The following is a 26,725-nucleotide window of genomic DNA, read 5'->3' as shown; positions in this document are numbered from 1 at the left end:
TTCAGTAGTGTTTAAGAGAATAGAGAATCTTGTAAACATTTAGCACCACTTAAAGGGGGAGAACGTTTTGATTTTGGGATGAACTTTTCTTCTTACTCGCTGATCCAGTAACCAGCTAATCTACAGTTTAAAGTACAGGCTAAACAGTCGATTCAGTAAGATTTCCAGTAGATGGCAGTGTTGTTCTATAACTGAGGGCTTATGGAGGTGGTACATGATCAGTTGAAAGAGTATGATGTGATCGAGATCAGAGATCCTTCAGTTTTTTCCTGTGCTTTATTTTGACATTCATAAAATAAAATACTTTTTTTTATATATATATTTATTAATAACCAAACATACACAGACACACACAAAAAACATTGTTGTTAAATGGTTAAAAATCATTAATATGGGCTGAATTTAAATAAGCAAATTCACTTTAGTAATGTTCAACTTATTTATTTATTTTTTGTTTGTTTGTTTAAATTCTGCCCAAATAAATTGTTTGCAACCAGTTACGATGAATACATTTTTTTCAGTGTATGGGTCAGAATGATTTATTTTTCATTTATACCAAAAACATAAAAAATTTTTTATTTTATTTTATTTATTTAAAATTCTTTAATGTAAATATATAAAAATCTATTTTTTTTTATTAGTAGTGTGCATTGCTAACTGCTTTATTTCGACACATTTAAAAGTAATTTCTCAATATTTAGATTTAATACTAATTATATAAATAATAATTACTATAATTAAATTTATGAGATTCCAGATTTTCAAATAGTTGCATCTTGGTCAAATATTGTTTTATATTAACGTATTCATAATTACATAAAGCATATTTATGCAGCTTTCATATAATGAATGAATCTTAATATCAAAAAATGTACATTTATGACTGGTTTTGTTGTCCAAGGTCACATTTTAGCACACCCTGAAGCGGTAATTGCAGTCTATATGTCATTTGTTTTTTACATACAGAAGTACTGGATTGAAAAAAACTACCCTCGTGTTGTGATATGCATTGTACATATAATCCACTTCATTCAGCTCTACACTGTAAAAACAATATCTGTAAATCAACAGTTTTCCATATTTGTTTTTTCCACTTTTTTAATGCTTTTGAATTGTATTATTGGATCTTGATGTCAAAAAGTTTGTATAAAATTTTATAAAATGTTTTAATAGTTTAAAGTGATATATTGTCTGGGTTGGTGTTGTAAAATACGGTACAAAGAGCTGGTAATAAGCTGCCAGTACTTTTTTTCTGCTATTTTACAGACTTCATTTTCTAATATATGATTTCTTAAACAATATCTTGACTCAAACTACTAAAATGTCAATAAAAGTGGCTTTGTTAAACTGTAGAGTTGAATTTTCAACATTACAAGTCGACAGAACAGAGATAAAACTCCTATAATGCATTTCACATCTGTAAATAAACAGAAATCACAAAACACAGAACCTGTTAATTAATCAGTATTTTGAACAGTGTAGTTTTCAGCCTTATAAACATATCCTGTCACTATTTCAATGTGGAAAAACTACTGCAAATGATTCTGGCCAGAAGTGAACTTTGTAAGTGAATCAAACTGAATCCCAATTTTGCAAGCCAGTTTGACCAGTTAGAATTTAAAGAGTTGTTCACCAGATCTGAATCTGAGGAGTGGATAGAAAGTGCTAAAATATGTTCAGCTAAAATGATCCTGATATCAGTCTGTGCCAATCTCCATCGTCAGACAAGGATTTAGCTGAGGCTCGAGGGACGCCCCTGAAATGAAGGTGTAGTTCACTGACAGCAGGTAAATGAAAGAGACGGGGAAAAAGCAACACTTAAGCGCTTTTTAGAGTGGAGAGCCAAGAAATGGATTTCATGTGCAGGATTGACTGGCAATGCTAAGCAGGATTTACCCCCGAGCTCTGGATTGAGAAACGGCGAGGAAAAAAAAAAGACAGAGATGGAAGGAGAATAAGAAAGAGGGAAGACTGCCAAGAGTTTCAACTCTCTCTGTGATTCTGGGGTCAGCGAAAGTGATGCTGACCCAAACTCTCAGATCTGGTTACTGTTCAAGCACATTAGACCCACTTTTGTGCTTTCGTTTCTTATTTTACACAGATGGAACAAAACAAGATTTAAATGTAGACTTATGAGAGAACAATTGAACTCGTAAAGCAAACGAATGCAGATAAGATAATCAATCTGAGCAGAAATGACCACGGAGACAATTTGGAGATGCTGCTTTGTTGTGAGCGTGGCTCTGCAGGACATACACTCACATATATTGTTATTTACCATTAGAGTGAATTAAAGTAATTAATCGCCATGTGGACTGAAAGGCTTGACTATGGGGTGCTTCTTTTGTATGTCTATCAGATAATAATGATCTTGGTATTGAGTTTAGTTAATGGAGTGTGTGTGCTGAGTTATTCGCCTGTGAAAGGGCTCCATTAGCTCCAAGATTGCTCCGTTATTTATTTGCTGAAATTGTTTTGATGAATCAGAGTTTCGTTCTTTTATTCTTTTGTCCTGATTCCCTCGCTCATTATTGACTTCAGGTGTGTCTTTACGGATCAGTTCACCGTTTTCTTGGAGGGTTTCGAATGGCATTGCTTCCTCAGAACAGACTTCACGTCATGCTGTAAATAACCTCAAACTTTTGGAGTTTGCCGATCAATTGTTTTACGCTGTTTAAATGCATCATCGTAAAAAGCTTACATTCAAAATCCTATTAATTGGACAATCGACGTCGACTTTAAAGAGCAGACATTCAAATGCTTATTAGTGCATGTGGTGCAGAGTGATTACATCATAGATCCAGGTGTCTTTGTTTCCTGCAAACTGTTTATCGACGGTGGCTGTTGCCTATAATGAAATGATAATAACTGTGCTGATGGTTCAACTGCCCTAAACTTCATCTGGTGGTAGTGATGGTTCCCATTAATGCCCAGATCATGACCACCTCTTATGAACTGAAGGCAGAGTTTTGGGTGAATGGAGAACTTTAACATTATTAACCTTGGTGGTGATTGAGCAAATTGTGCAGAAATTCCATCAGGAAAGGGTGTGCATGTGTGTGCGTGTGTGTGTGTGTGTGTGCTCATGTGTCTGCTGTTAAATGTGAAGACATCTGAAAAGATATAGATTTCATTATATTTTTTTGAAACAACACATACAGTTTGAAAGTATTCTTCTTCTTTTCCTCCTCTTATTATTATTATTAAATGCTTTATTTAAGGGATGCACCGATATGGATTTTCCGGCCGATATCAATATCCGATATATTTGGTGGCCAATAAGCGATATATTAGCTGATAAATATGAATATTTGAAAATGTTAGTTTTATAAAGTGAACAACTGATTTTATTTTAAAAACTTCATAAAAGTTTGAACTGATCTTATGAAGTGAATAGAAGTTTCAAAAGGTGATGATATAGACCTGTTTTACACTTTAAAAATGTCTAGCTTATTTATACGTTTATTGTGAAATTAAGGCTGCATGATTACAGCTAATTGCTGTAAAAAGGGCTATCTTTGCATGTTAGCTATAGGAATTCAAACTCTTTTTATTTCATTTAACATAATACAAACTTTTATGCTAGTATTGGCACTTTTTTGATATTTAGAAATAACAGAATGTTATTGCATCCCCAACAATTTGGTTAAACCTCAAAAATAACTTGAAAGAAAATCATACTTTTTTAAATTACCTGAATGTCATAGTAAGTTTTCAATTTTGGGTGCACTGCACCTTTATTTGGTTTTATAAGGTTAACATGGAAATATGAAACTATTTTATATGAACATAACTTTGTGCTTAGACAAAAACATAATGAACTGGAACAAAAGCAATTGATTTATAGAACCAAACACTGTTAAACATCCAAAATGATTTCAAAGTCAGGGAAATGTCAGAATGAATAGCGGAGGAAAGTCTGCTTCACAGTAAAATATAGTTAATTCTACAAGATATTATTGTAAAATTATAGTAATGAACTTTACTATCTACTGTGAAGTTACATTATATGGCTGTAATTTCACAGTGAATTACTGTAAACAACCTCACAATAATTTACAATGAATTTACAAACAGTATTTTACTGTGAAAGTGATGCAATTATAAGCCAGTAATTTACTGTGAATTTAAGGTCAATTTTTTTACAATGCATGCCAAAAATATTAATATTAACATGCAACTTGACTATTGCATAAAATAATAAGTTAAATAACAAACACGTAAACCCAAGCAACACATTGATAACAAACAATCATATTAGATTACAGACGACCCAATGAGTTGTTTAGCATGCGTGCATCGCTGCTATTGTTTACATATGTCATGTTTTTCCTGAGACAATTTAAACCAAAGTACACAATGACATTATCAAACATATCTGATAAGGATACTTACTGAGTTATTAACACACAACAATACCACACAAAGAAAGGGCGGTCTTTGAAGGAATAAACAATGTCAGAAAAGTTCTGTTAAAGTGCACTGGACAAGTCTGATCAAGTTCGACCCATGCAGGCACTTCTGTACGATTACTTCATCTATCAGCTTAAAGATATCGGCCTAATTTTCATATCGGACCCATGACATTAAACATAGCATTTATCGGCCGATATTGATACGGCCGCCAATGTGTTGTGCATCCCTACTTATTTGTTAATAATTATTGTAATAAAGATTTTAGTGTGTAGTACAATGTAATATTTATGTATTAATCATTTAAACTGCACAAAAAAGTATACAAAAAAACACATTATATTGAAGTAAAATAAAAGCCAATGTGTTTTTTGTATGAATTAAGCAACCTAATTCAGTTGAAAAGCCACTTTGCCTTTTTTACTTTATAATATGATGTTTTGAAATATTTTTCTATGCACATTTGTGTTTTAGATGTAGTTTTTTTTTCATATTACTGATTTATTTAATCTTTATTTCTTGAGTTATTAACGTTTAGATATTTATGCATACATTACAGGCCGGTAGCCAGCCTGGTAAAAGGGGTGCTTCTTTTTTTCTCAAAATGTGGACATTTTTGCAGTTATTCACCTCATTTTTAAACTATGGTTTAAATACTGCAAAAAAAAGTATATTTGGTGAACCATGGATGACAACAATAGCCAATTATTATTCAATTTAGTTGTAATTTGGGCCCCTTTTGGTGCTTTGCAAAAGAATAAGTCCAAGACTTAGCATAAAATTTAAAAATAAAACAGTAGCGAAAGATGACTTCACTTGGTCTTAAAAGCCTTTTTTAAATGCCCTTTAAAGGGCTGGGTCTTTTAAATCATCTGAACCCCTCTGTCTACTGGCCTGCATTAGTATTAGTAATGATGAGATAATGACAATAAATAACTCAAAATAAATAATGTGTGCAACAATTGTTTAATTATTCTAATTAATTATTATTATTATTATTATTAAAGAAGTAAGAATAATAATGTACCTTAAAACTGTAATGTGTGTTGTTTCATAAAACGATGACATCTTTTCAGATGTATTTTGTTAAACAATACTTTTGGCAAGGTAATTCTAAATTATTCTTTTATATGTTACAGTTATTAATCAATGGAAAACAAATACTTAAGTTCATAATTTTTCCCTAATGACAGCTGTTTTAATTGCTTAAAGCAAATTTCTTGTCTCCATGAACACACTTAAATTTTCTTAAGAGAAGGTATGTCTTGATCAAAGAAAGTTTAGACATTTGATTTTTAAAGAAAACTATGAGAAAATACAGTTGAAGAACATTTGTTATTATTTATTGAGTCATTTCTTCTAATTTTATTTATTGTTGATTCATTATTTCCAATTGTATAATCATAAACCAACATAACGCAACACAAACACATCCAAAGCTGAGCTGTTTAGAGTGTAAATAGTTCAATACAAGGAAGGGCATGACAAAGGTAGACAGACAGACAGACAGACAGACAGAAATGTAAAAGAGAGACGTAAAGGAAAGCCACAGTAAAAGAGCAGGAGGCAAATGCAGTGAGGGGGTGTTTGGGGGCCCTTGCCAGGGTTTGCCCTCTTGTCACTCTCTCAGCGTCTAATGGGAGTGATTGATTTTTCCGCCTGCTCTTATCGAGGGGAGCAGCCAGCATCAATAACAACGTGGAATTAGACACATAGCATCTCCCGGCTGAAAACAGAGAAACAGCACAACTGACTTGGAAGGGGAGACGGAGTCGGCGTCTGTTTTTGTGTGGCTGTGCCGGGCCTAAGTGTGCGATTAGATAAAAGATTTCTTATTTGACTTTAAAGGTGCAGGCGAGCCTGATGTCGTCCTTTATGCTGCCAAATTCCACCCTTCTTTATCTTAAACTCATCGTCATTTTAAAGCATAGCAGCAGAGCCGGGAAAAGAGCCCAGGGAAAATCTTCAAGAGTACAGCCATGAACTTGAGTGTGTCGTATTCATATCTGTGTAATAATAATCTGTGATTGGTGTAGGCTCTGTTCTCGGCACAAGAGGCGGTGAGAAAAGCGGAAATTACCATGTTTCAGAAACGTGGCCGAACGTGTGGAAAAGGAGCGCGGTAATTGAATACTTTCACCAGACAGATTTCCCATTTTCCAATTTCCTGCCGGGCACGTTAGTAATTTTGCCATCTCATCTGTTATTCTGTTATTCCAGCGAGCCTTGGATCCAGGGGCTTAATGCAATTCTTGGGAGGTAATTGGAAGGTACAGGTGCGGGGGTTCATTTGCATTCAGGCTTTCTGCATATATCTGCGGCTGTACGACCACTTCAACGTACAGCACGACAGCAGCAGATCTGTGTGCAGCGCAACACAGTACTCAGCTGGAGAAACTTCCTGACATGTGGATTACTTCACAATTAATGTCTATTGTCATGATCTATATATAAGGTGCTATATGCAGTGGTGTAAAGTAACGAATTACAAATACTCAATTTTACAAATACTCAAAAGTTTTACAAGTAAAATCACATCAGACAGACCGACCTCAACAGTGTGGAAGCATTAAAGCGTCCAAGAAAACCCTAAATCATAAAACTCAATGACCAAGAAACTGTTTAGACCAGTCATTTTCAAAGTGGGGGTCGCGAGACAATGAGGGGGGGTCGCTTTGTGATTCCCAAAAATCTCATATATTTTATTAAACTATTAAAACTATCATAGTGTATCCATAACCTGCAGAATATAAAATAGTTTTCATTTATATTTAATATATACCTTTATTTAGAAGTTACATTAAAAAAACAAGCAAATTGCGACCCCTGGGGTAATTATGCTAAATTAACATCACAGCAATAGTTGCAGCAGATTGAGTTTACGGTAATGTTAAACCTTGACACCTTTATAGCAGTCACATACATTAAAATAAAGGCCACGACTGAACAAGGAGGACGATCTCCAAGTCTCGAAAATTAAACCAAGAATAGTCTCGTGCTATAAACATTGTGCTCACCATTCTCATTAAGTGAGATTAATTTTAGACTAAACAAATAAATAATGATTATAAAAAATAAACTGTTGCACTTTAGTGTCATCAATAAGCTTGTTTATTTAGTTCCTATTGGTGTGTGTGTGTGTGTGTGTGTGTGTGTGTGTGTGTGTGTGTGTGTGTGTGTGTGTGTGCACCATTGTTTGCAAAATCTGTATGCTTATAACCACCTTCGAGCATAGAGGGGGTCGCGAATCACTGGTGTTGTTATTTTAGGGGTCGCGGGTTAAAAAGTTTGAGAACCCCTGGTTTAGACTACATGTCACTGATAAGAAGATAACGAGTGCCTACTGTATGATGTCAGAAATCAACGAATGGCCTTAAACAATAACTAAATGCACAACAGAATTTTACGTTTTCAATCTCATTCACAAATTTCATGTATTCTATCATTGCTGCACAAGCTTGCTTTGTGGCACCACCTGCTGGACACTCATAGCTTGTTAGTCAGAGTTCAAAGTAAAAAATTGAGTGATTGTTACAGTTAGATTTTTGCCACATACACAGATGTTACTCTGCAGGTAAACCCAATCAACATTGAGCTACATTTAAAATTGTTATGGTGTAATTTGGAATCAATTTAACTTGTCAAAAGAATACCACTAGGGTGGTACCTTTTCAAAAGGTACAAATTTGTACCTAAAAGGTCCATTTTATTATCTCAAGGGTAGTGTTCCTCTTAAAAATTTTAGGTACTAATATATACATCTTAGGTACCAATATGGACCTTTTAAGTACAAATGTGTACCTTTAGAAAAGGTACCACCCCAGTGACAGCTTGCGTACCTTTATTTCTGAGAGTGTTGAGAACTTTTAGAAAGGCTGCATCTCACTCATAATTGAAGTAGTATTTAGAACAGATACTTTTACTCTACTTGCACTGCATTTTTGTCAGCTAATGTTAGTTCTACTTGAGTATGATTTTCAGTACTTCTTTATCACTAGCTATATGTCAAACATTTTACCGTTTTTTTTTTTTTTTTTTTCTTGAGGGGCGGATAACTAAATAATAAAATTTCAGTAAATGAAAATGCCATACCATGAGGCTCAAACACCACTTTTTCCTCATTATCATGTAAACCTGCGATTGTACAATCCTGGTGAAAATCAGGCCAATCAGAACACAGTCAATCCACACTGGATCATTGATGCATCTGCCCTTGCAGACTGCATTTGATTGATTATTTCCTAGATTACGATGATGATTGTATTTCCTCCTTATTTTTACGTATTTCTAACCTTATAATAAACTTATTATGTATGTGGGAAACTTCTTTTGAAGACGGCGTGGGACTGCTTCCCACAGGTTGGAAATATACTTGCCGTGGTGGCTGGATTGAAACACACTATTTACCCACATCACATAAATAGTTAACTATTTGCAACAAAACATCATTTAATTTTATCAAATATTATGTTTATTATGACACTGTTATACACTGATTCTTTTCAATGGGCTAAAGTAAAAAAAGACTGTTGACTGTTGAAATAAAATCAGAAATCCACTTTTTATATTTCTCTCCCTTTAAAGCTATTTAGGAGCCATGTGCACCCACTGGCAGGAAAAATCTGCTCCTCTCTTTTAGGTTCAAAGCAAACTTGAATGCCAACGCATTTTAGATATTTATATAACAGCTTATGTAATATCAAAATTAATGTAATAATCAAATTAATTAAAGAATAATCAGCAAATGAAAAATACATGACCGAAAAAGGAATAAAAACAGACAATATATATATCTACAACTTATCACAATTACAAGATTGAAATGTGTAGATTATTTAAATGATCAAATGCATTGATTAACCATTACTAATGGTGTACATAAATTTTGCAGCCAATTCACACCAGTCATTTTGTTCTCTTCGAGTATATAGTAAAGTTTTTCTGAGTTGGTTTGATTAAAAAAATATATTATTTAATGTTTCTCTCACTCTCATGACTGTTCATGGCTTAAGTAAAAAAATTATGAAATAATGAATACAAGCTTTAGAGAACAAAACGGGTAAACGAGAGAAGATTCTCAACTACTTAATTAATCGCAGATGTTTAGTTATATTGGGTGGATGTAGTAAAAAAAATGTCACTAAATATACTTGGGCGGCCGTTACAATACCTGGGCAGCCCGTCCAAGTGAAGTCTGCGTTGTAAGCACTGCAGCGTGGCTGGGTGAGTAAAAAAGGTCACATTCGTACATCTTTACATTAATTTCTATATGCCAGTAAGCGACACAAATAGACATCAAAGGCTGAATGGTTGTGTTGCATGTGCGTACATTCATAGAAAACAATGTCTACAAGTTTAAATAATGCTGAATGGTGCATAATGTCTTTTTTCTATTTTAACAATTATCTGTCACAAATCTTTGTAATGAGGCAACAAACACATGTAGACTGCAAAGTATTAGTGTTCATTGCACATTTCTGCATTGTTATTTCTGTTACGTGAAAGAATGCCAATACACTGGATAAACTAATTATTTTATGCAGAGGTTGATATAAAAGTTAGCAAATAAAACCATTTCTGGAGATATCAGAATGTTGGCTATGTAGATATCACAGATTAATTCAACTTATTTAATCAATGCACTCTGAGTAATTCACACATGAGTAAATGATGACAGAATTTTCAGTTTTGCCTGAACTATCCCTTTAAGAGTGCACATCATAAGGGTCGATTATGTTTGGTTATATGGGTTATGATATTTCCCAAGAAACGGCCAAAATGAACCCGGCTTCCTCCATAATTTCTAAATCTGTGTGACAACAAAGCATTTAAATGAGTCAAACTCCTAATTATGACTTCAGAGGAGTAGGAAATCTCAGATAGCATGAGATTAAACCTGCTCAGAACTGCCTATTAAAGGTGGAAAATTATTATATTAGACTCAACTACCAGTTAAATTTAGATGTCTAATTATAAAAAGGAAATATATTGACTTTATAAGGGCATCTAGTAACCAAAAATGTAAGGAATTCATACTTTTGAATTCCTTAATTTATGCTCATCAAAAACAATAACTTGCTCAACTTCAGAATCCAGAGAGTAAAGGATGTGTAAAAGGCAAACAGCAAAGAGCTTAGCAAACTGTTAATTGACAATTTCATTATTTGTTCATGAAGAATGTTGAAGATGGCAGTGTTTTATGTGAATTTATTGTGCCTGTAAGTTAAACTATCAGCTGAATTGTAAGCAGTGCTAAGAAAAATCATGTTTTAATTGATCCCTTTCTTATGTTGAGCTGAATGAAAAAAAAAATGTTGCATATTTTCATTGATCGTATGTGAACATGTACAATATTAGTTTTAATAAGAAATTCGTTTTATATAGCACATACATTTTATATGAATATGTTGCATGTATGCTGCATTGTAACTTAAGATCCTGCAAGATGAATAGTTTGTTGTGCGTTTGATCACTGCAGTCATCTTTAGTTTGATTATGATTTTCTTTTCATGAAAACTTTACCAAGCGAGACTCTAGTTTGGTTTAGCCAGCCCAGAAATGCATTTTGTATATCATCTGGCCATTAATGTGATATACACAGTGGACTGAAGTAACAAATTACAAATACTCAAATGACTGCATTTAAGTAGTTTTCTCAGAAATTGTAATTTACTAAGTGGTTTTAAAAATGTGTATGTATCTTTTACTTTCCCTTGAGTACATTTTTAGTGTAACAGTACTTTTACTCCATCACTTTCTCTCAGCCTGCAGTCACTACTTTATTTGTTCTTGTCTATGGAGATTAAAAATCAGTTCTGTGATTTCTGTCCAATCAAATCGCACATAGGAGATAAATCACATCTTACTAAACTACCTCAAGATATGGGCGATTTATAATTGCAGCAAACTGTTTGGAAGCATTAAAAGTGTCCAAGAAGATGTCCAAAATCTTTACACGCATTGACCCAGAGACTGTTTAGATGCAGGTCACTGAGGAGAAGATGACAGATGTTTACCGATGATAACAGAAATGGCCTCAAACACCCAGCAAGCACAAGATGCATGTTTGGAAATCAAAACTTGTTTGATGTCAGAACTTAACATCAGGCCGACGTCAATATCCAATGTCCAACCAATTATCAACAATTGATGTTACAGCTTGTTGTGTGGATGATGTCTAGCAGATTTTGGATTTTGGTTGCCATACCTGTTGAAAAAATGTCAAGATTTGACTTAATGTGATGTTGGTTTAAAATGTTGGCTCGACGTTGGATTTTGGTCATCTTCCAACACAACCTCAAATCAACCAAATATCAACGTCATTTGATGTCGTTGTTGAACATCAAAATAACGTTATCCTTAGACGCTGGCTAAACACTGAATTTTGGTCATCTGACATCACAACCTAAATCTAACCTGATATAAACTTCTTATGATGTTGTGTGTCTGCTGGTCAATAACTAAATGCACTACAGCAGTGGTTCTCAAACTGTGGTACGGCTTCCTTCTAGTGGTACGCAATGAAAATACACTTTTAACCCTTTGACATGAACAAATATGTGATCAGCATGTTTACTATAGTCATCAGATGCTAAAAATAAGGTGTACGGCAGCGGCGATTGGGAGCAGATACACTCTAGAGAATCGCTTTTGCAGACCAGTACTGTTGTGTTGGCATTTCAGTTACTACAAACTCAGGAATCTCCCGATGCTGCATCATTGGTAGAATAATGATCACAAATGTGTTAAAAACTGTGTTCGTAGTTGTGTAAAATAATGCATGTTTTCAATATGTTATTTTTTTTGTTAAGCAATTGTTTTGTAAAGTTTGTTTTGTTAACCAAAAGTGGCTTTCGGTTATTTGTTACCTCAGATTTAAGCTAATTAATCTGGATGTGATTCAAATGTCGCAGGACACAAATAGACTCAAGCAACTTTGCCATGCTTGAAGCTAGAATAAATAAAGTTAGTCTCTGTGTGTGGTTAACACAAACTCCATTAATTAATCTACCTCGTCATTTTGGTGGTAATTGGAGAGACAATTTTTTTTCTGAGGTGGCACTTGATAAAAAAAGTTTGAGAACCACTGCACTACAGAATGTTACGTTTACACACATCCACACATTACATGTAAATGCAGCAGCCTTTTACAGCGTAATACTCATTACTCTTGAGTACTTTTGAAAGGTCTACTTTTCACTCATACTTTGAGTAATATTTACAACAGATACTTTCACTCTACTTGCACTACATTTTTAAGCAAGTAATGGTACTTTTACTTAGGAAGGATTTTTCATTACTCTTTTCACCACTGGATATACAGATGCAGCCATCAGAGTTCGAACTTTATCACAAACATCAACATGATTAAATGATCAACCTTATAAAGCAAACATCTAAAGATTTACTCATAAATATCTTCAAATACAGTCTTTGAACAGACTGAAAAGTTTTGAAACTGTTGTCATTCCTCTGCACAATTTTTAGACATGCAGTGCTTTTAACCCTGAAACAGTTTCCTACAAAGCAGGTACATTCCATCTTTTTTCATCTTCACATGTGGCGCTGAAAACAAATAACGGCGATAATAAAAGTTGATAAATAGACAGAAGAGCAGAAAATACTCAGTCCTCTTCCGCTCCGTTCACTGACCTTGCTTGTCTCCCCTCATTGTTTCATTTTTATTAGTGGACCTTTTGTTCTACGCAAAGGCTATTTTATCCCAACCTGCGCTATTAGATAAAGGAGGGCAGCGAATCCAACCTCCACATCCTCCCGAAACAAAAGAAAGACTCTCATTCCCTGCCCAAGGCCCAATCACGGCTCTTGAAAGAGTAAAGCATTTCTTTTACTTGTAAGTCTCAAAGCCACACACACACACACACACATACACACACAGAGCTGTCAGCCTGCCTGTCTCTCCGACTGTCCTCCATGCAGGCAAATGCGTGGCCATTGATCGGACTAAACCTTGGACCGTATGTTCAGTATCCACTCATTGATCATAAGGTTCAGGTCTTTGGTCTGATAGGCCTCTTGAATGAATGAAATACACATATGCTTCTGTTCAGCCTCAGTATTAACCACCCAGTTCGTCTGCAGAATGAACAGAGGTCTGTATTATTCCAGCTTCTATAGAGCTGTTAAAAAAACTGTACTTAAAAGCTCAAAAATACAGCTATTAAAGTGAAAGCCTTGCCAACATGCATTCCCTAAAGGCTTACATTTAGGGATTCAAGGACTGCTGCAAAAAATTAAAACATGTCCATTCCCATTTTGAACTCGAGGGACACGAGTGCAAAGCCAGATCTTACAGTGTCGGTGTTAAAATGATTCATGCTGCCTTAAGTGAAGCTTTAAAAGGACACAATTAAGGGCGTAAGACCACTAGTGACATTTCTTCAATTAAAAATATATATAATTCAGTGCAGTGATTTCAGTAAAGGGTTTTATTATTAATATCATAAAATAATATAGAATTGAATTATCTATATTACAGAATATAGTATGCTGCATGTTGCTTTAATGACAGCATCAGTCAAATGGCATGAGCGACACTATTTAACATTGTTTAAAATTTAATTCAACAAATCATGAGACCATTTGAATATGCTGTTTCACTGGATTTAATTACAGTTATATGTTTGAGTACAGTTATATGTCTGAGTAAAACAATAGTCTTTAAATTCTGTGAACCAGTGATTATGTTTCTTGCAAATTGTAAATAATAATGTTATTTAGCATTTTTTAAATACAATAACAATGATATCAATTTCAATTTTTTGTTGAGACTATTGTATTTTTATGGTTCTTTGATAAATAAAAAGTGGTTTAGGTATTAACAAACCATTAACTAACACTACTAGTTTATAAACTATTAATTATCTGTTTATTAATATTTAGTAGGAGTTGAGTTTAGGTTTTGGGTAGAATTAGGGACGCAGAATAAAATCATACAATACAACTACTAATGAACAATTCATTTCTTAATAATCTTATAGGCAGGTAATAAGCCAGTAGTTCATAGCATGAGTTGTGACCTAAACTAACGTGCTACACTTTAATACATAGCATTTAATATAAAGTAATACATTTACAAAGCCACTTTAATGGGTTTTCGAAAATGACCTTCTATGCTGTGTGTAACAGCTCTGAGGGAATGAAAACATCCAGCTGAGGGTTAAATCTGTAAGTGTGCCATGTTTAAATCTATTGATTCTTTAAAGAAATAGTCGACTCAGAGTCAAATAAATGAATGGTGTTGGATTCGTATCTTTTGCTTGAACGTGTTGACGTTGATGCGGTACATCACCAAATATGTAGTACCGGTTCCGGTAAACATCTTTCCCTTTAGACACTAGCAGAGCGCGGGGGATCATTGGATTGAGCTGAGTTCGATTCCCGACTTGAGGTCCTTTGCCGATCCTTCTCTTCTCTCTGCTCCCCACACTTTCCTGTCTGTAATCTCCACTGCCCTGGCCGTTAAATGTGACCCCCCCCACACCCCAAAACAAAAAAAATAATTTAACAAATCATGAGACCATTTGATTATGCTGTTTTAATGAATAAATTTAGTTATGTGTCTGAGGAAAACGTTTTTATTTATTTTTTATTTTATGAACCGGTGATTATATTCCTTGCAGATTTTAAATAAAAAAGTTATTTAGCACTTTTTTATATTTATGTGTTTCTGAACTCACGATCCTCTGCTGCTTGTCTTTGCTATGGCCACCATCAGCTGTTCCTCACACGGCTGTCAATTTTCTAAATTTGCATGTCAAATTTAATGTAATGTAACCTGCATATCTGTCAACACTGAGATGTGAAATTAAGGGATTATTATAGAATCTGATTAACGAATGAATCTCTCATTTTAATTTTTCATTACATTAAATAGGCATCACTTTAATGAAGCAAAATTAATAATAAAAGCATTTGATTGCTTTCCTAACTGTTTCTGCTCATTTAAGACAAAATATGGTTTAAAATAAAACACAAACAGATGGAAATCTTTGATGATATCTATTGCCACCCTTCATTGAAAGAATAAAAATACAAAAGAAAATACTTTAATGCAATGATAGTGAGATATAATGATAAAATACATGGGAAAAACAGGGGGGTTGACAGGTATGGTAACCTATTTTCAACAGTAGTAACCTGAGCACCAAATCAGCTCATTAGAATGATTTCTGAAGCATCATGTGACATGAAAACTGGAGCAACAATGCTAAAAATTCAGCTTTGTCATTAACTAAATAAATCATATTTTAAAATATATTCATATAAAAAGCAGTTATTTAAAACAGGAATAAATAAAAAATACATAGAAGTAAAAGAAAGCCTTGGTAAGCAGAGAAGGCATCTTTCCAAAAAACAAAAACGTAAAGTTTCTTTTAACCAGAACACTTTTATTAGAAATAGTAATAACATTTTACAGTATGCAGTTGTGTGACTTCTGATGTAAAACTACTTATAATTGTATAGAATTAGATTAAATTAGATACATACAGTCCAGCATGGACGGTGCAAACAGTCAACAAGTCAAGCATTCTTACTTAATAACTACATTTATATATAGTTGAACTTAGAATTATTACACCCCCTCCCCAAAAAAAAAATTATTAACTTTCATGTTTATTTTTTCCCCCAGTTTCTGTTTAACGGAGAAAATATTTTTTTCAACACATTTCTAAACATAATAGTTTTTATAACTCATCTCTAATAAATGATTTCTTTTATCTTTGCCATGATGATAATAAATAATATTTGACTAGATATTTTTCAAGACACTAGTATTCAGCTTAAAGTGACATTTAAAGGCTTAACTAGGTTAATTAGGGTAACTAGGCAGGTCAGGGTAATTAGGCAAGTTATTGTATAATGTTTTTTTTGTAAACTATCAAAAAATATAGCTTAAAGGGGCTAATAATTTTGACCTTAAAATGTTTTTTTAAAATATGTAAAACTGCTTTTATTCTAGTCGAAATTAAACAAATAAGACTTTCTCCAAAAGAAAAAAATATTATCAGACATACTGTGAAAATGTTCTTGCTCTGGTAAACTTCATTTGAAAAATATTTAAAAAAGAAAAAAAAATCAAAGCGGGGTTAATGATTCCTACTTCAACTGTATAATTGTTTTTTTATTTATTTTTTATTTTTATTTTTTTTGCAACATCATGATGAGTACATTTTCAGCAATAGCCAGACAGTAAATTCAGTGCCTATGCTAAGATGGAACTCATAATTCATGTTCAAGCCTTCAACCATAGAGAGAGTGCAACGTCAGTAAAAACAATCCTGCTCAAATCTCCAACCTTATGAATTTTTCGTGACCCCTTTGGTTCCTGAAGATACCCAGTGTTAAGAGCCCCTGGAAGGTAACAGTAGTGGAACACTGCACACACACCCCTTCACTTTCCCTTAAGTGCACACACACAAACGCAGATCTCACAACCCACCCACCCATCCATACACCCAGACAAAGACCATCTTTGTTCGCCCCGCTGTGCTCCGTGTCTTTTGAGATGGGCTGAAACTGCTCGTTAAAATCCGTGACATCTATTGGGGAGATCGACCCCCTATTGCTCACGGTTTACAAGTCTCCCCCACCTCGTCCAACGCTGGCAGAAAAGAGGAGCACAGCCTTCCTTATAAGAAAAGCAGCCTAGAGTTCCAGCGACAGCCGATGACTTCTTGAATGAGGGCGCTTTATTAGCAGTCAGATTCAGAGCAGACCTCCCTCGTGCACGCTGACAGTCCCAACAGCCTCAGTGTCTCATCGCTGAAGTCCGTCAAGAGCCCCAGACTGAGAACAGTGCACAGCAAATTTGCCAGTGTACATTTTACACCACAGGTGTTGAATTTAACACTTTTCTGGTGTCTATATGAGTCCCACCAGCCAAGTGTCCAGATTACACTTTGAAAAGTGTTGAATATGTACACCTCTGCAGTGTAAAATATTTTACACTTAGAGTGTAAAAATGCACACCACATTAAACATTTTTAACACCTGCAGGGCAAATTGTCCAGTGTAAATATAACTCCTCAGGTGTTAAATTACACTCTCTTCTGGTGTATATACGAGTCCCACCAGCCCAGTGTATAAGTTACTCTTTGTAAAGTGTTGAATATATACACTGAAGCTGAGTAAATAATTTTACACTAAGAGTGTAAAAACTATAAACTAGATATAGTGTATAGTAAATACTCCATCACCATAGCCAGGTCATATTCAGCATAAATTCTATTTTTCTTTGAACTAACATGAGAAAAATTAACATTTTCCACACATGAAACTCACAAAGATAAGTGTATATTTGAAAATTTTAACACCCTGGAATAATAACAAAATGTAAATAAATTCTTCTGTTACAGCCTTATTAAAATAAGTGTTTAACGCATAAATTAAGCAATCATGGAGAAAGTTACAAAACAGAATTTATTTTCTTTAAAATTCACAGCACAGGCAACATTAAATCACTTTACAGAATATGCATTTCATACCTGAAAACTTTAATTTGTCATTAATGTCATTTGTTAGACAAACATTTGTCACATTGAAAAAAATGCAGTGGAAATGTTTAATATTTTACTTGTCACTGCCAAACATAAACAAGACAACATGAGCTAAAGCCCCATTCCTGAACCAAAATGCTTTATAAAAATATAAAAGTAATTTTTGCATACAGTTGTTTAAAAAAAATACATGGATTAAAACCACAGCAAAAATCACTCAAAAAGGGGGATTTCCTTGAAATTAGTAATGTTCAACAAAAGCACACTTTCAATTTCATAAGCAAGCAAAAAATGCTGTCCATCAAACAATATCAGACGTTTTACTGAGCACAGAAATAGCATCTTTCAAATCTAAACATACAGGAAAGCCTCAGCAATGTACCATCACTGAACTAAAGTGGTTCATATGAAAACGTGTACAGGAACTATATAAAAGTCATTTTCCTCCAATCCATAACTTATCTGAAGGTCGAATGGCTTAAAAAAACGCAAGGTTTCAACATTCAAAAGGGAAACTTTTCTACAAAGCTCCTCCTTAACCTTAAAGGAGTGAAGATGTTCAACAAAGCATACAGTTTCAAATTCACATGTCAGCAAAAAATACTGACTGTCAAATGCAATAATATCAGTAATTTTACTGAACACAGGAATGTCATCTCTTAAATCTGAACAAACAAAAAGGCCTGACCGATACTCAGTTCCAAAACAAGTAATCCAAGAAAGATGATCTACATTACTTTCATTGTCAATTTGCAGTCTTTCTGCAATGAATTCACAGTCAATCAGGTCACAAAGCTGAACGCTTGTTGTAGGCCCACAGTCAATATTCTTAAATGGCTGAGATTCCCAGTGGTATGCAATACACATCTGGTGTTTTAGCGCTAAAGATTTGGTAATATTTTTGAAATTCTTCACACTTTTTTTGAAAAAGCGATGTTTCGCCTCATAACGCATTCCCCACACATGAACCAGCGGGCCTATCTTCCTGATGCATCTGGAATAATGGGTCATGAAGTGGTGCTTAGGAATGAGATTCCTTGGGTAAAGTTCTTTAAACAGTGTGTGGTGTTCACAAATCAGATGCTTTAAATAAATAGTCATGCCCTCTGAGATGACTGGAGAAAACACAATATTTATTATCTGAAGTAAAAGCAGTAGCAAACTCCAGTGTTTATCTCCAACTTCAACCAGATCTCCAAAAATTAAAGGCAGATTTCTAATAAGGCAAAATGTCTGAATAGCATTGAGACCCAAACCATTCCCAGCTTGTTCAAAATTAATCATTGTTGGTCTGTTCTTACGTTCAACAAAGCCATAGTTAAATGAGTAAATTCTATTGCTTGCAGATTGTGAAGATATAATGCTGCTGTGTGATAGATGGTTAAAAAGCAATTTCATTTCTAACTGTCCTACACCTTCTAATATATCATGCATTATATCGAATGCAAAATTGTCCGAAATATTAAAATACTGTAGCTCATTCAGCAAACATGTTTTTTTCACACCAAAGGATGATTGTGGACCAGCATCTGAAAAGAGGCTTTGACAATGTTGAGCATGTAGAAGTCTGTCACGCAGTATTATGTCTGGGTGGTCATCAGAGAAAATATTCTGTGAAGCACATTTGTCAATCAAACAAAAACGACAAAAATAATTTGAGTTAAAAGATTCTACAAATCCAAAAAGTGTGTGCATTCCCAAATTATCTCCAGTTACTTGAGCTATAGTTCCATGGACAGGATCCTCTGAGATCGGTAATGTAATTACAGATGTCTCAAGAATTTTAAAGTCACGCACAATTGGATCCAAAATGGCATTAAAGCCATATCGCTTTACATCTTGTGTGTGAAAAAGTGCCAGAAGATGAATATTCATTAAAGCAGAGTTTACCTTTGATGACAGGTTTCTCAAAACAAAATAAATACTTCCAATCTTATGGATTCCATGCTTAGAACCAAGGGGATTCGAAGTTTCAAAGTCATCATAAAAGAGTTGTATCTGAAGAGAATTTTGTTCTTTGGAAAAAAGAGGATGTTCTTTAAAATAGCTACCATCACAGAACTCTCTTAATATTTCTCCATTCTCACTTGGCTGGACAAAATGCTTTTGAATTTCTACATTTTTGAACATAAATTTCAAAGTCTGCAATAAAGGAACATATACAAATTTATCAGTAATTGGAACCTGATCATATGTGCCTGTAGTTCTATTGCGCCTACTGTCATATCTCACTCCTAATGGTATTTCAATAGGTTCTACAACACCCCAGTTCTCAAAGAAATACTTTTTCCATTTTGTCTCAGTTGTGAAATTAGAGAATGGGTTGTCAAGATGGTCAAAATACTCTTCAACATCTGACCTGTGATCATCAGATACCAACTGAACAATATCCTCTCTGATGTTTGAATGCAATTCACTCACAAGCTCTTCCATATTTTCAGCCACTGATGTAATTACGTTGGAGGCTACTCCGCTACTCTGTAATTTTGCAATAACTGATGCACACATTTCTTGGGTTCTCAACTTTCTCTCATCAGTGTTTGAAGATGTTCCTGGATTTCCTGAAACTAAGTTGGAAGGTTGTGTTACAGATGCTGGTCCACTTTCAACAGAAGGAGCCGGGGAGGATTCAAATAAAGACATGTCAGAGAGCTCACTGTTGTGCCTACGTTGAAGATGTTTTCTAAACCCTGAATATGAAACAAATCTTAGACAACAATCATCCTGATTGCATACCAACTGTAATCTTCTGCCAGGATAAAAAGCATGAGAAAGTTTTAGATGGCGTATTAGATCATTGACTGTACTGCAAGTCAACTTGCAAACAAAGCACCTAAACATTTTTAAGCTCTGCAGTAGTGTCCTAATTTAGAATCTTGGCTCGAAGATCCCTGACTCGAGGGCTTTCATGAGTGACACCAACGTCAATGTTGTAAACCGTTGTTTGAAGAAACGTGTACATACTGTGTAAAGCAGCATCATATGAAATCCCGAACACATAATGTGCTTTGAAAAGCTCATCAAAAGCAGCCAGAGAGGACATCGCCTTGCAGGGAATGAGTTGTCCATCCACGATGATGTAATAGTCATGGATGCAATTCTTCAAAGTTCCGACTGCCAAGATGTACGGCTGTGTTGTCTGTCCTGCCCTCAGCACGTCATCGAAACTGCAACAGGACTGAAAAAAAAAAAAAGTAAAACAAAAATTTTAGTATTTTACAAAAGAGGGTATGATGTACATCTAAGAATTACAGATCAAACGTAAATTTGCTCCAAACACGTCTGCAAAATAAATGATTGAATTCAGCCACAAAGTGTGTACAGTAGGCCTGTCACAAATTCAAATTTTTGTTGTACAATATATTGTGATAAACAACATTATTGTTATGCAAGACTATTTTATGCTATTTAAAAAAAAAAAAAAAAACAACGCAAATCATATGGTTCATGAAAATTCATGGTCAGTGCAGCACTAGTCATTGCAAAATGTGCCTAGTTTATTAAATTATTTTATTTTTTGCAATCATTTACCACTATTTAAGTTAATATCCATTGTTAACTTGCATCTTAGAACATTTGGAACACTAATTAGTCCGACCCAAACACAAAGCATACCTTGTGGAACCTTACTATGTGGTTTAATGCTTCTTGGACACTGATCTTTACAATATTCTTCTTTCCACTTGAAGGTGGTGGAAGGAGATAGAGAAGCAACAACAGTGAAGACATGTCACTGTCCCACTCTAAAAGTCAAGAAAAGGAAAACATCATGGCCCATTATTTTTAAAACAAATGCATATGATTAATCACATCCTTTCAGAAAACACCATGGCCCATAATTGTTTCAATCTACATGAATTAAATCAAGATAATCTATGTGTATGACTTAAAATTACTTATAATAAAGCCTAAAAGCCATAAAAGAAACACACAATTATTGCGATACATAAATAACTACCTGTAACTTCTTGACTGCTTTCACATTGCTCTGCAGACTCGATCAGACGACTCAGATGAAATGACTGGGTCAGGGTTTTGGCTTCTCCAATTACTTTGTGTTTAAGAGAAGATCCCCACTTCTCCAGAAGCTTTGCTGAAGTCTCTACTCCAAACAGCAACTCAAAGTCTTGAAGCACCTAATGTTTTATATAGATTAAAACAGAAATGTCATGTCACATCAGCAGATTAAAATCCATTTTAAACCACCATCAGTTGGTGCAGCACATACCAGGCCTTTTGTGTCAAGAAACCTAGGGAATATATTGAAAACAGATGACGACTTTTCAGGATTGCGGATCAGTTCCTGGCGATACTGGAAAGTAGATTTCATCTTTGCAGCCACTTGCTCCAGATCAGAACAGTGTTTTAGAAATGAAATGGCTTCCTGGCAGCTATCTCCCTCTAGCTGTATCTCCGTTGTCAAAAACGCTCTTTTAGTGATAGGGCCCCTCCTCTCAGAGATGCCTTGTGGAATGCTGGTCCTACTGACTTGACTGTTGCGCTGAACCGTTTTCAGTCTCCAGGCTATGTATCCAGAGTTACCTTCTGGATCATAAAAATGTTCCTGCAATAAAAAAACAAGATGTTTTAGTTAAATTAAAAAGACACTATTTATTTTTTTAGGGAAAATAAACAACAACTCACATAGCCTCTTTTGGAGTAGGGATCTTTGAGGGAGGGGAACAGAGTCACTATTCCAACAGCATATTTAATTCTTATTTCTTTTGGTGGAATGTTCCTACGAAGATAAATAAAATTATAGTGTGTAATATGTATTAAACTGTGTACTTTATTAAAACAAATAACTAGAACATGGGTGCTGCTTCTGCAGAGTTTAATCTTTAACAAGCAATACAAACTTATGCTGTGTACAAACTCACATAGTACACATACTACCATATGAAACAGTATGTAAGCAGAGTACCATTTCCAAAAACAAAGTATTAATAGGACACTGAGTGAGAAGTATTTAGATAAATTACCGTCACAAAGATTCTGAAATGCACATATGCACACTTTACTATCCCATGATGAGGTAGTGAAGTGATGCAACAGTTTTGCTGCACAAGGTAACACACTTTGTACAACCGATTTTCATTTATACCCCACATATTAACAATCATTTACCCAGACTTTACTTCTATCGAACCTGCTAGACTTTTTTTATGAACACAAAAAGATAATTTGAAGAAAGTTGAAAACCTGTAACCATTCACTTCCATAGTATTTGCATTTGCTACTAACAAAGTCAATGGTTACAAGTTTTCAGCTTTCTTCAAAATTTCTTATTTTGTGTTCAACTGAATAAAGAAAGCCATAAGGGTCTGAAACTATTTAAGGGTGAGCAAATAGCAAGTAAATTTTCAGTTTTAGTTTAAATGTCCATTTAATATGCAAAATTGGACTCAAGTTTCTAGACAGTTCAAAGATTTTGATTTGAATGTTCAAGTCTGTTAAAAAGGGATGGGTCCCCCAAAATTTAGATTTCCTCTATTTACTCATCCTCAAGTTCTTTGAAACCATTGAGTTTATTTTTTCTAGTGAACACAAATTAGTGGTTTTAATAAATTCTTTTAGAACTCTGTAACCATTGATTACCTTAGCACAATCAATGGTTACATGTTCATTCATTCATTTTCTTTTCGGCTTAGCCCCTTTATTAATCTGGTGTCGCCACAGCGGAATGAACCACCAAATTATCCAGCATATGTTTTACGCAGCGGATGCCCTTCTAGCTGCAACCCATCAGTGGGAAAATGATTACATATTTACAACATTATTCAAATATCTTCTTTTGTGTTCAGCAGAAAGAAAAAAAACAAGTAAATGGTGAGTAAATGATGACAAAATTTTCAGTTTTGGGTGAACTATCCCTTTAATTGGGATGACAATGCATTGTAAAAACAGCTTATATTTATATACTTTACCCATGTTTTTCAATCATGTCTCCAACTACAGCATTCACAAGAATTCGCCTTGTAGAATCTGTGATTTTCCCAGTTGCTCTGTACTCCTGAAAAATCTTCTCCCCTGCACTTTTTTTCCCCAATACATCTTTTACAAGCTTAAAAACAAAGATAAATTGATCAAATCATGTCATAAGGCAACATTTATATAGGTTTTAATCATGTAATCTACCTCCTTGGCCTCAGTAAATTGGTCGTCAGTTCGAGGTCTTTTTGTTGAGAGAACAGAAACACAGCTGTCTGTTGGTGACACCGTTTTCATTTCACTTGAAAATTGAGAGGGTGGTGGGGCAGTAGAATCTAACAAGAAAATGAAATGTTACAAATACATAACTATTTAAAACACACATATTTGCATTTGCAGCCTTGCAAACCTTCTGTAGCCATAGAATCAACAATTGTCCAAAGTGTGTCAGGCTTTTGTTCCATAATATCAGCAAAAACATCTTCATCCACTTCAGTTCCGGTCTCGTCTGCCAAATAAATGGTATGATCTGGAGATATACCAAATTTCTCCTTGACTACACAAAATGGCATAAAATAAATAATATAATTAGGTGAATAGAAAAACAAATATTTAAATAAATTACAATTTTCCATCAGTTGTTTCATAATATCTGTTTCTAAACGTGTTTTAGGCTAAACTAATATATAGAGACATTAGCCAAAAAACAAAAAAAATGCCAGGTATCAAAAAAAATTGTATGAGAACTTACCTTCCCGTATAAGGGCATCATATTCCAATACTGGAAGCTTCATGTATCTCTTACGAGCTTGATACTGTACTTTAAACAGCATTCTGTTGATCATCTGGTTAGAAATAAAGGATATGATTATAATAGAGTTTGGGTAATAAACACTAACAAACAAAAAAAGAAAAACATTTACATAAATAAATATCAATGTTCTTCAAAATTCTAAGTCTGGTTTACCACATTTCTTTAACGACATGTAAAAGTAGACATCCAACTTTCCACAATATGGAGAGTTTAACATTATGTGGATTCTTGCAATAGTTGGACAAGTAAGAAAAACATTAGATTCAAATCTTTGCACAAAACCGGTCTTAGTGCAGGATTTTAACTCGAAATATAAAAAAAACATTGACTGGTTAGTACATTTTTCCTTCAAACGTCGATGAAAAATAATATTAGTAAATAGTAACATTAGACTTTTCCAGGAGAAAGATGATAAAACGAATATTAGAATATATTATCAGTAACATTTGCAGTATTAATAAAACATTTACCACAGCAGCAGACGTCATACACTAAATTGCTATCCTTAATGTAAAACGGTATAACTTAAAGTTAAGCTAATGATTTTGTTTTCAAGCAAAAATGGTAAGGAAAAACTTACTTTTGATTCTACTTGCTTCATGCATAGTTCGTTATTTTTCCAGCGTGACACGCAAGGCGTCGAGTCTCCGTTTGAAAAAAGGAACACTAAATCAGTGTACATTAACCCGCCTTAAAATCTTTCAAAATTATACGCACTAGCTGACGGCAAACGTAAAAGAAATGCTGTTAACGGTATACATGTAAGGATACGAATTCATTCTCCACATTCCCAATCAGAATCACTTACAGACATCGTGTACCATGTGTAAAATGCTCAATAGCACATAATTTGCGACGTTAAATAATAAATTGGATTGCATTGGTTGATTCAATCACATTTAAAATAAGTTTCAACAACATACCCATACCATTTACGCACAAACGAATAAACAGACGGTAAAAATTTAGATTTTAAGCATGTGTAAAGATAGGAAAGCTGTCTAAAACTAAATTTATGAGTGACATTTTATGAGGCATTCGCAGTAACGTTAAAGGCAGAAAGCGTAACGTTACACTCTGCAATACTCTCTTTGTTCAAATAAAATTACTACGTTATAATTTCGATAACACGTACAAAACAACTCACCTGTTTTGGCATTAAATGAGCGGAAAACGTGCTGCTGCCATCGCTCCGCTCCGTGTTGATGACTCACGAGGGGGTCCTGTATGTAAAATATACACTGAAGTGGTGTAGAATCCCGCGCCAAAAATCATTTAAAATGATTCGTGACATTAAGGTTTTACAAAAGTATTTAGGACAATTTGTGTAATTAACAAGTAGCCCAGGCGTATATATAACATTACAAATAAAAAAAAACTGATGTTTGTGCTATTAAAGGAGGAAAATGACGTACCTCAACACCTATGGCTTTGTGTGGCTGATGCTGTAATGGTTCACGGGTATAGTCCCACAATCCCGGATTTTAAAGTTGCTAAACCGGCTTCTTAATTCTAAAATGTAAAAATTCCGACTCGCGTGTCTTTCGATTGCTTTTATGTCAAGTTTCCGGCAGGAAACTGTCCAGCAGGAGCAGCCATTAATGAAAAGTTTATCGTCAAATGCGGACCGTATTGACTCAGTCACCTCAAGTTCCCGTATGTTCAATTAACACCGATGAGGAGTATGGAAAGGCAACACCAATAATACACACTGTTAAAGTCACAATTTAACCCACATCAGCGTTAAAAACAGTATATGTACACTTAGATTTTAACACTAAAACACTACATGAGCTTACACCAGAAATTCAACACCTCACAATTTGCTGTGTGGCTCAGCTTCATTCCCAGGCTCAACTCAATCAATACATCAATCTACCAGTTAAACAGCAAATGAACGCTGTCATTGGAGGGTGACAATTAATGCAGCACCTCGTTAGGTATCGGCCCGCACCGTTATCAAGATCAACGAGGACGGCTGTTAAAGCAGCATCTTCCAAATCAATTAACTCCACCATCGGCTTCTAATGAGAAAAACAAAGATTTT

General features: G+C 34.5%; 1 protein-coding gene and 2 long non-coding RNA genes across 6 annotated transcripts in view; 1 reads left to right on the top strand and 2 right to left on the bottom strand.

Moving 5' to 3' along the window:
- Positions 1-21,369, top strand: part of LOC147842349 (uncharacterized) — a 736,864-nt gene extending 715,495 nt beyond the window's left edge. Inside the window, exon 2 of the long non-coding RNA XR_015499372.1 lies at positions 17,234-21,369. This is a non-coding gene — a long non-coding RNA (uncharacterized LOC147842349). The remainder of the gene's footprint in view (positions 1-17,233) is intronic.
- LOC147842346 (uncharacterized) overlaps positions 1-26,725 on the bottom strand; it is a 55,347-nt gene that overhangs the window by 7,210 nt on the left and 21,412 nt on the right. Inside the window, exon 4 of one of the 2 annotated variants that reach the window (XR_015499375.1) lies at positions 14,726-14,883. The exons of the other annotated variant lie outside the window; for it this stretch is intronic. This is a non-coding gene — a long non-coding RNA (uncharacterized LOC147842346). Of the gene's footprint in view, positions 1-14,725; positions 14,884-26,725 lie in introns of those variants that run through there. 2 annotated transcript variants of the gene reach the window in all.
- Positions 17,838-26,302, bottom strand: LOC147842348 (uncharacterized). 3 transcript variants are annotated; one of them, XM_087267755.1, is made up of 11 exons: positions 26,094-26,302; positions 25,826-25,919; positions 24,616-24,709; positions 24,274-24,420; positions 24,072-24,199; positions 23,861-23,997; positions 22,578-22,671; positions 22,162-22,497; positions 21,892-22,069; positions 21,549-21,676; positions 17,838-21,111 (listed from the first exon to the last, which is right to left on the bottom strand). In XM_087267755.1, the coding sequence occupies exons 2-11, from the start codon at positions 25,835-25,837 to the stop codon at positions 20,797-20,799; spliced, it is 1,569 nt and encodes a 522-aa protein (XP_087123881.1). In that variant the 5' UTR covers positions 25,838-25,919; positions 26,094-26,302; the 3' UTR covers positions 17,838-20,796. The 3 variants fall into 3 exon arrangements, with proteins under 3 accessions (XP_087123881.1, XP_087123880.1, XP_087123879.1); XM_087267754.1 differs by having other exon boundaries at positions 25,826-25,901; XM_087267753.1 differs by lacking the exon at positions 26,094-26,302 and having other exon boundaries at positions 25,259-25,904.

Source organism: Danio rerio, chromosome 9 (assembly GCF_052040795.2).
Source record: "Danio rerio strain M-AB ecotype USA chromosome 9, GRCz13ab, whole genome shotgun sequence".
Lineage (NCBI taxonomy): Eukaryota > Metazoa > Chordata > Actinopteri > Cypriniformes > Danionidae > Danio > Danio rerio.
The sequence above is the reverse complement of the archived record's forward strand: the minus strand, read 5'-3'. Positions and strand labels throughout refer to the sequence as shown.

Coding starts and splice junctions, on each gene's coding strand:
- LOC147842348 (XM_087267753.1), bottom strand. CDS start 25,360: ATGTACACTGATTTAGTGTTCCTTTTTTCAAACGGAGACTCGACGCCT. Junction 24,710..25,258: donor TGAAGCAAGTAGAATCAAAA/GTAAGTTTTTCC, acceptor ATTTCTAACCAG/ATGATCAACAGAATGCTGTT. Junction 22,672..23,860: donor GACATGATTGAAAAACATGG/GTAAAGTATATA, acceptor TTATCTTCGTAG/GAACATTCCACCAAAAGAAA.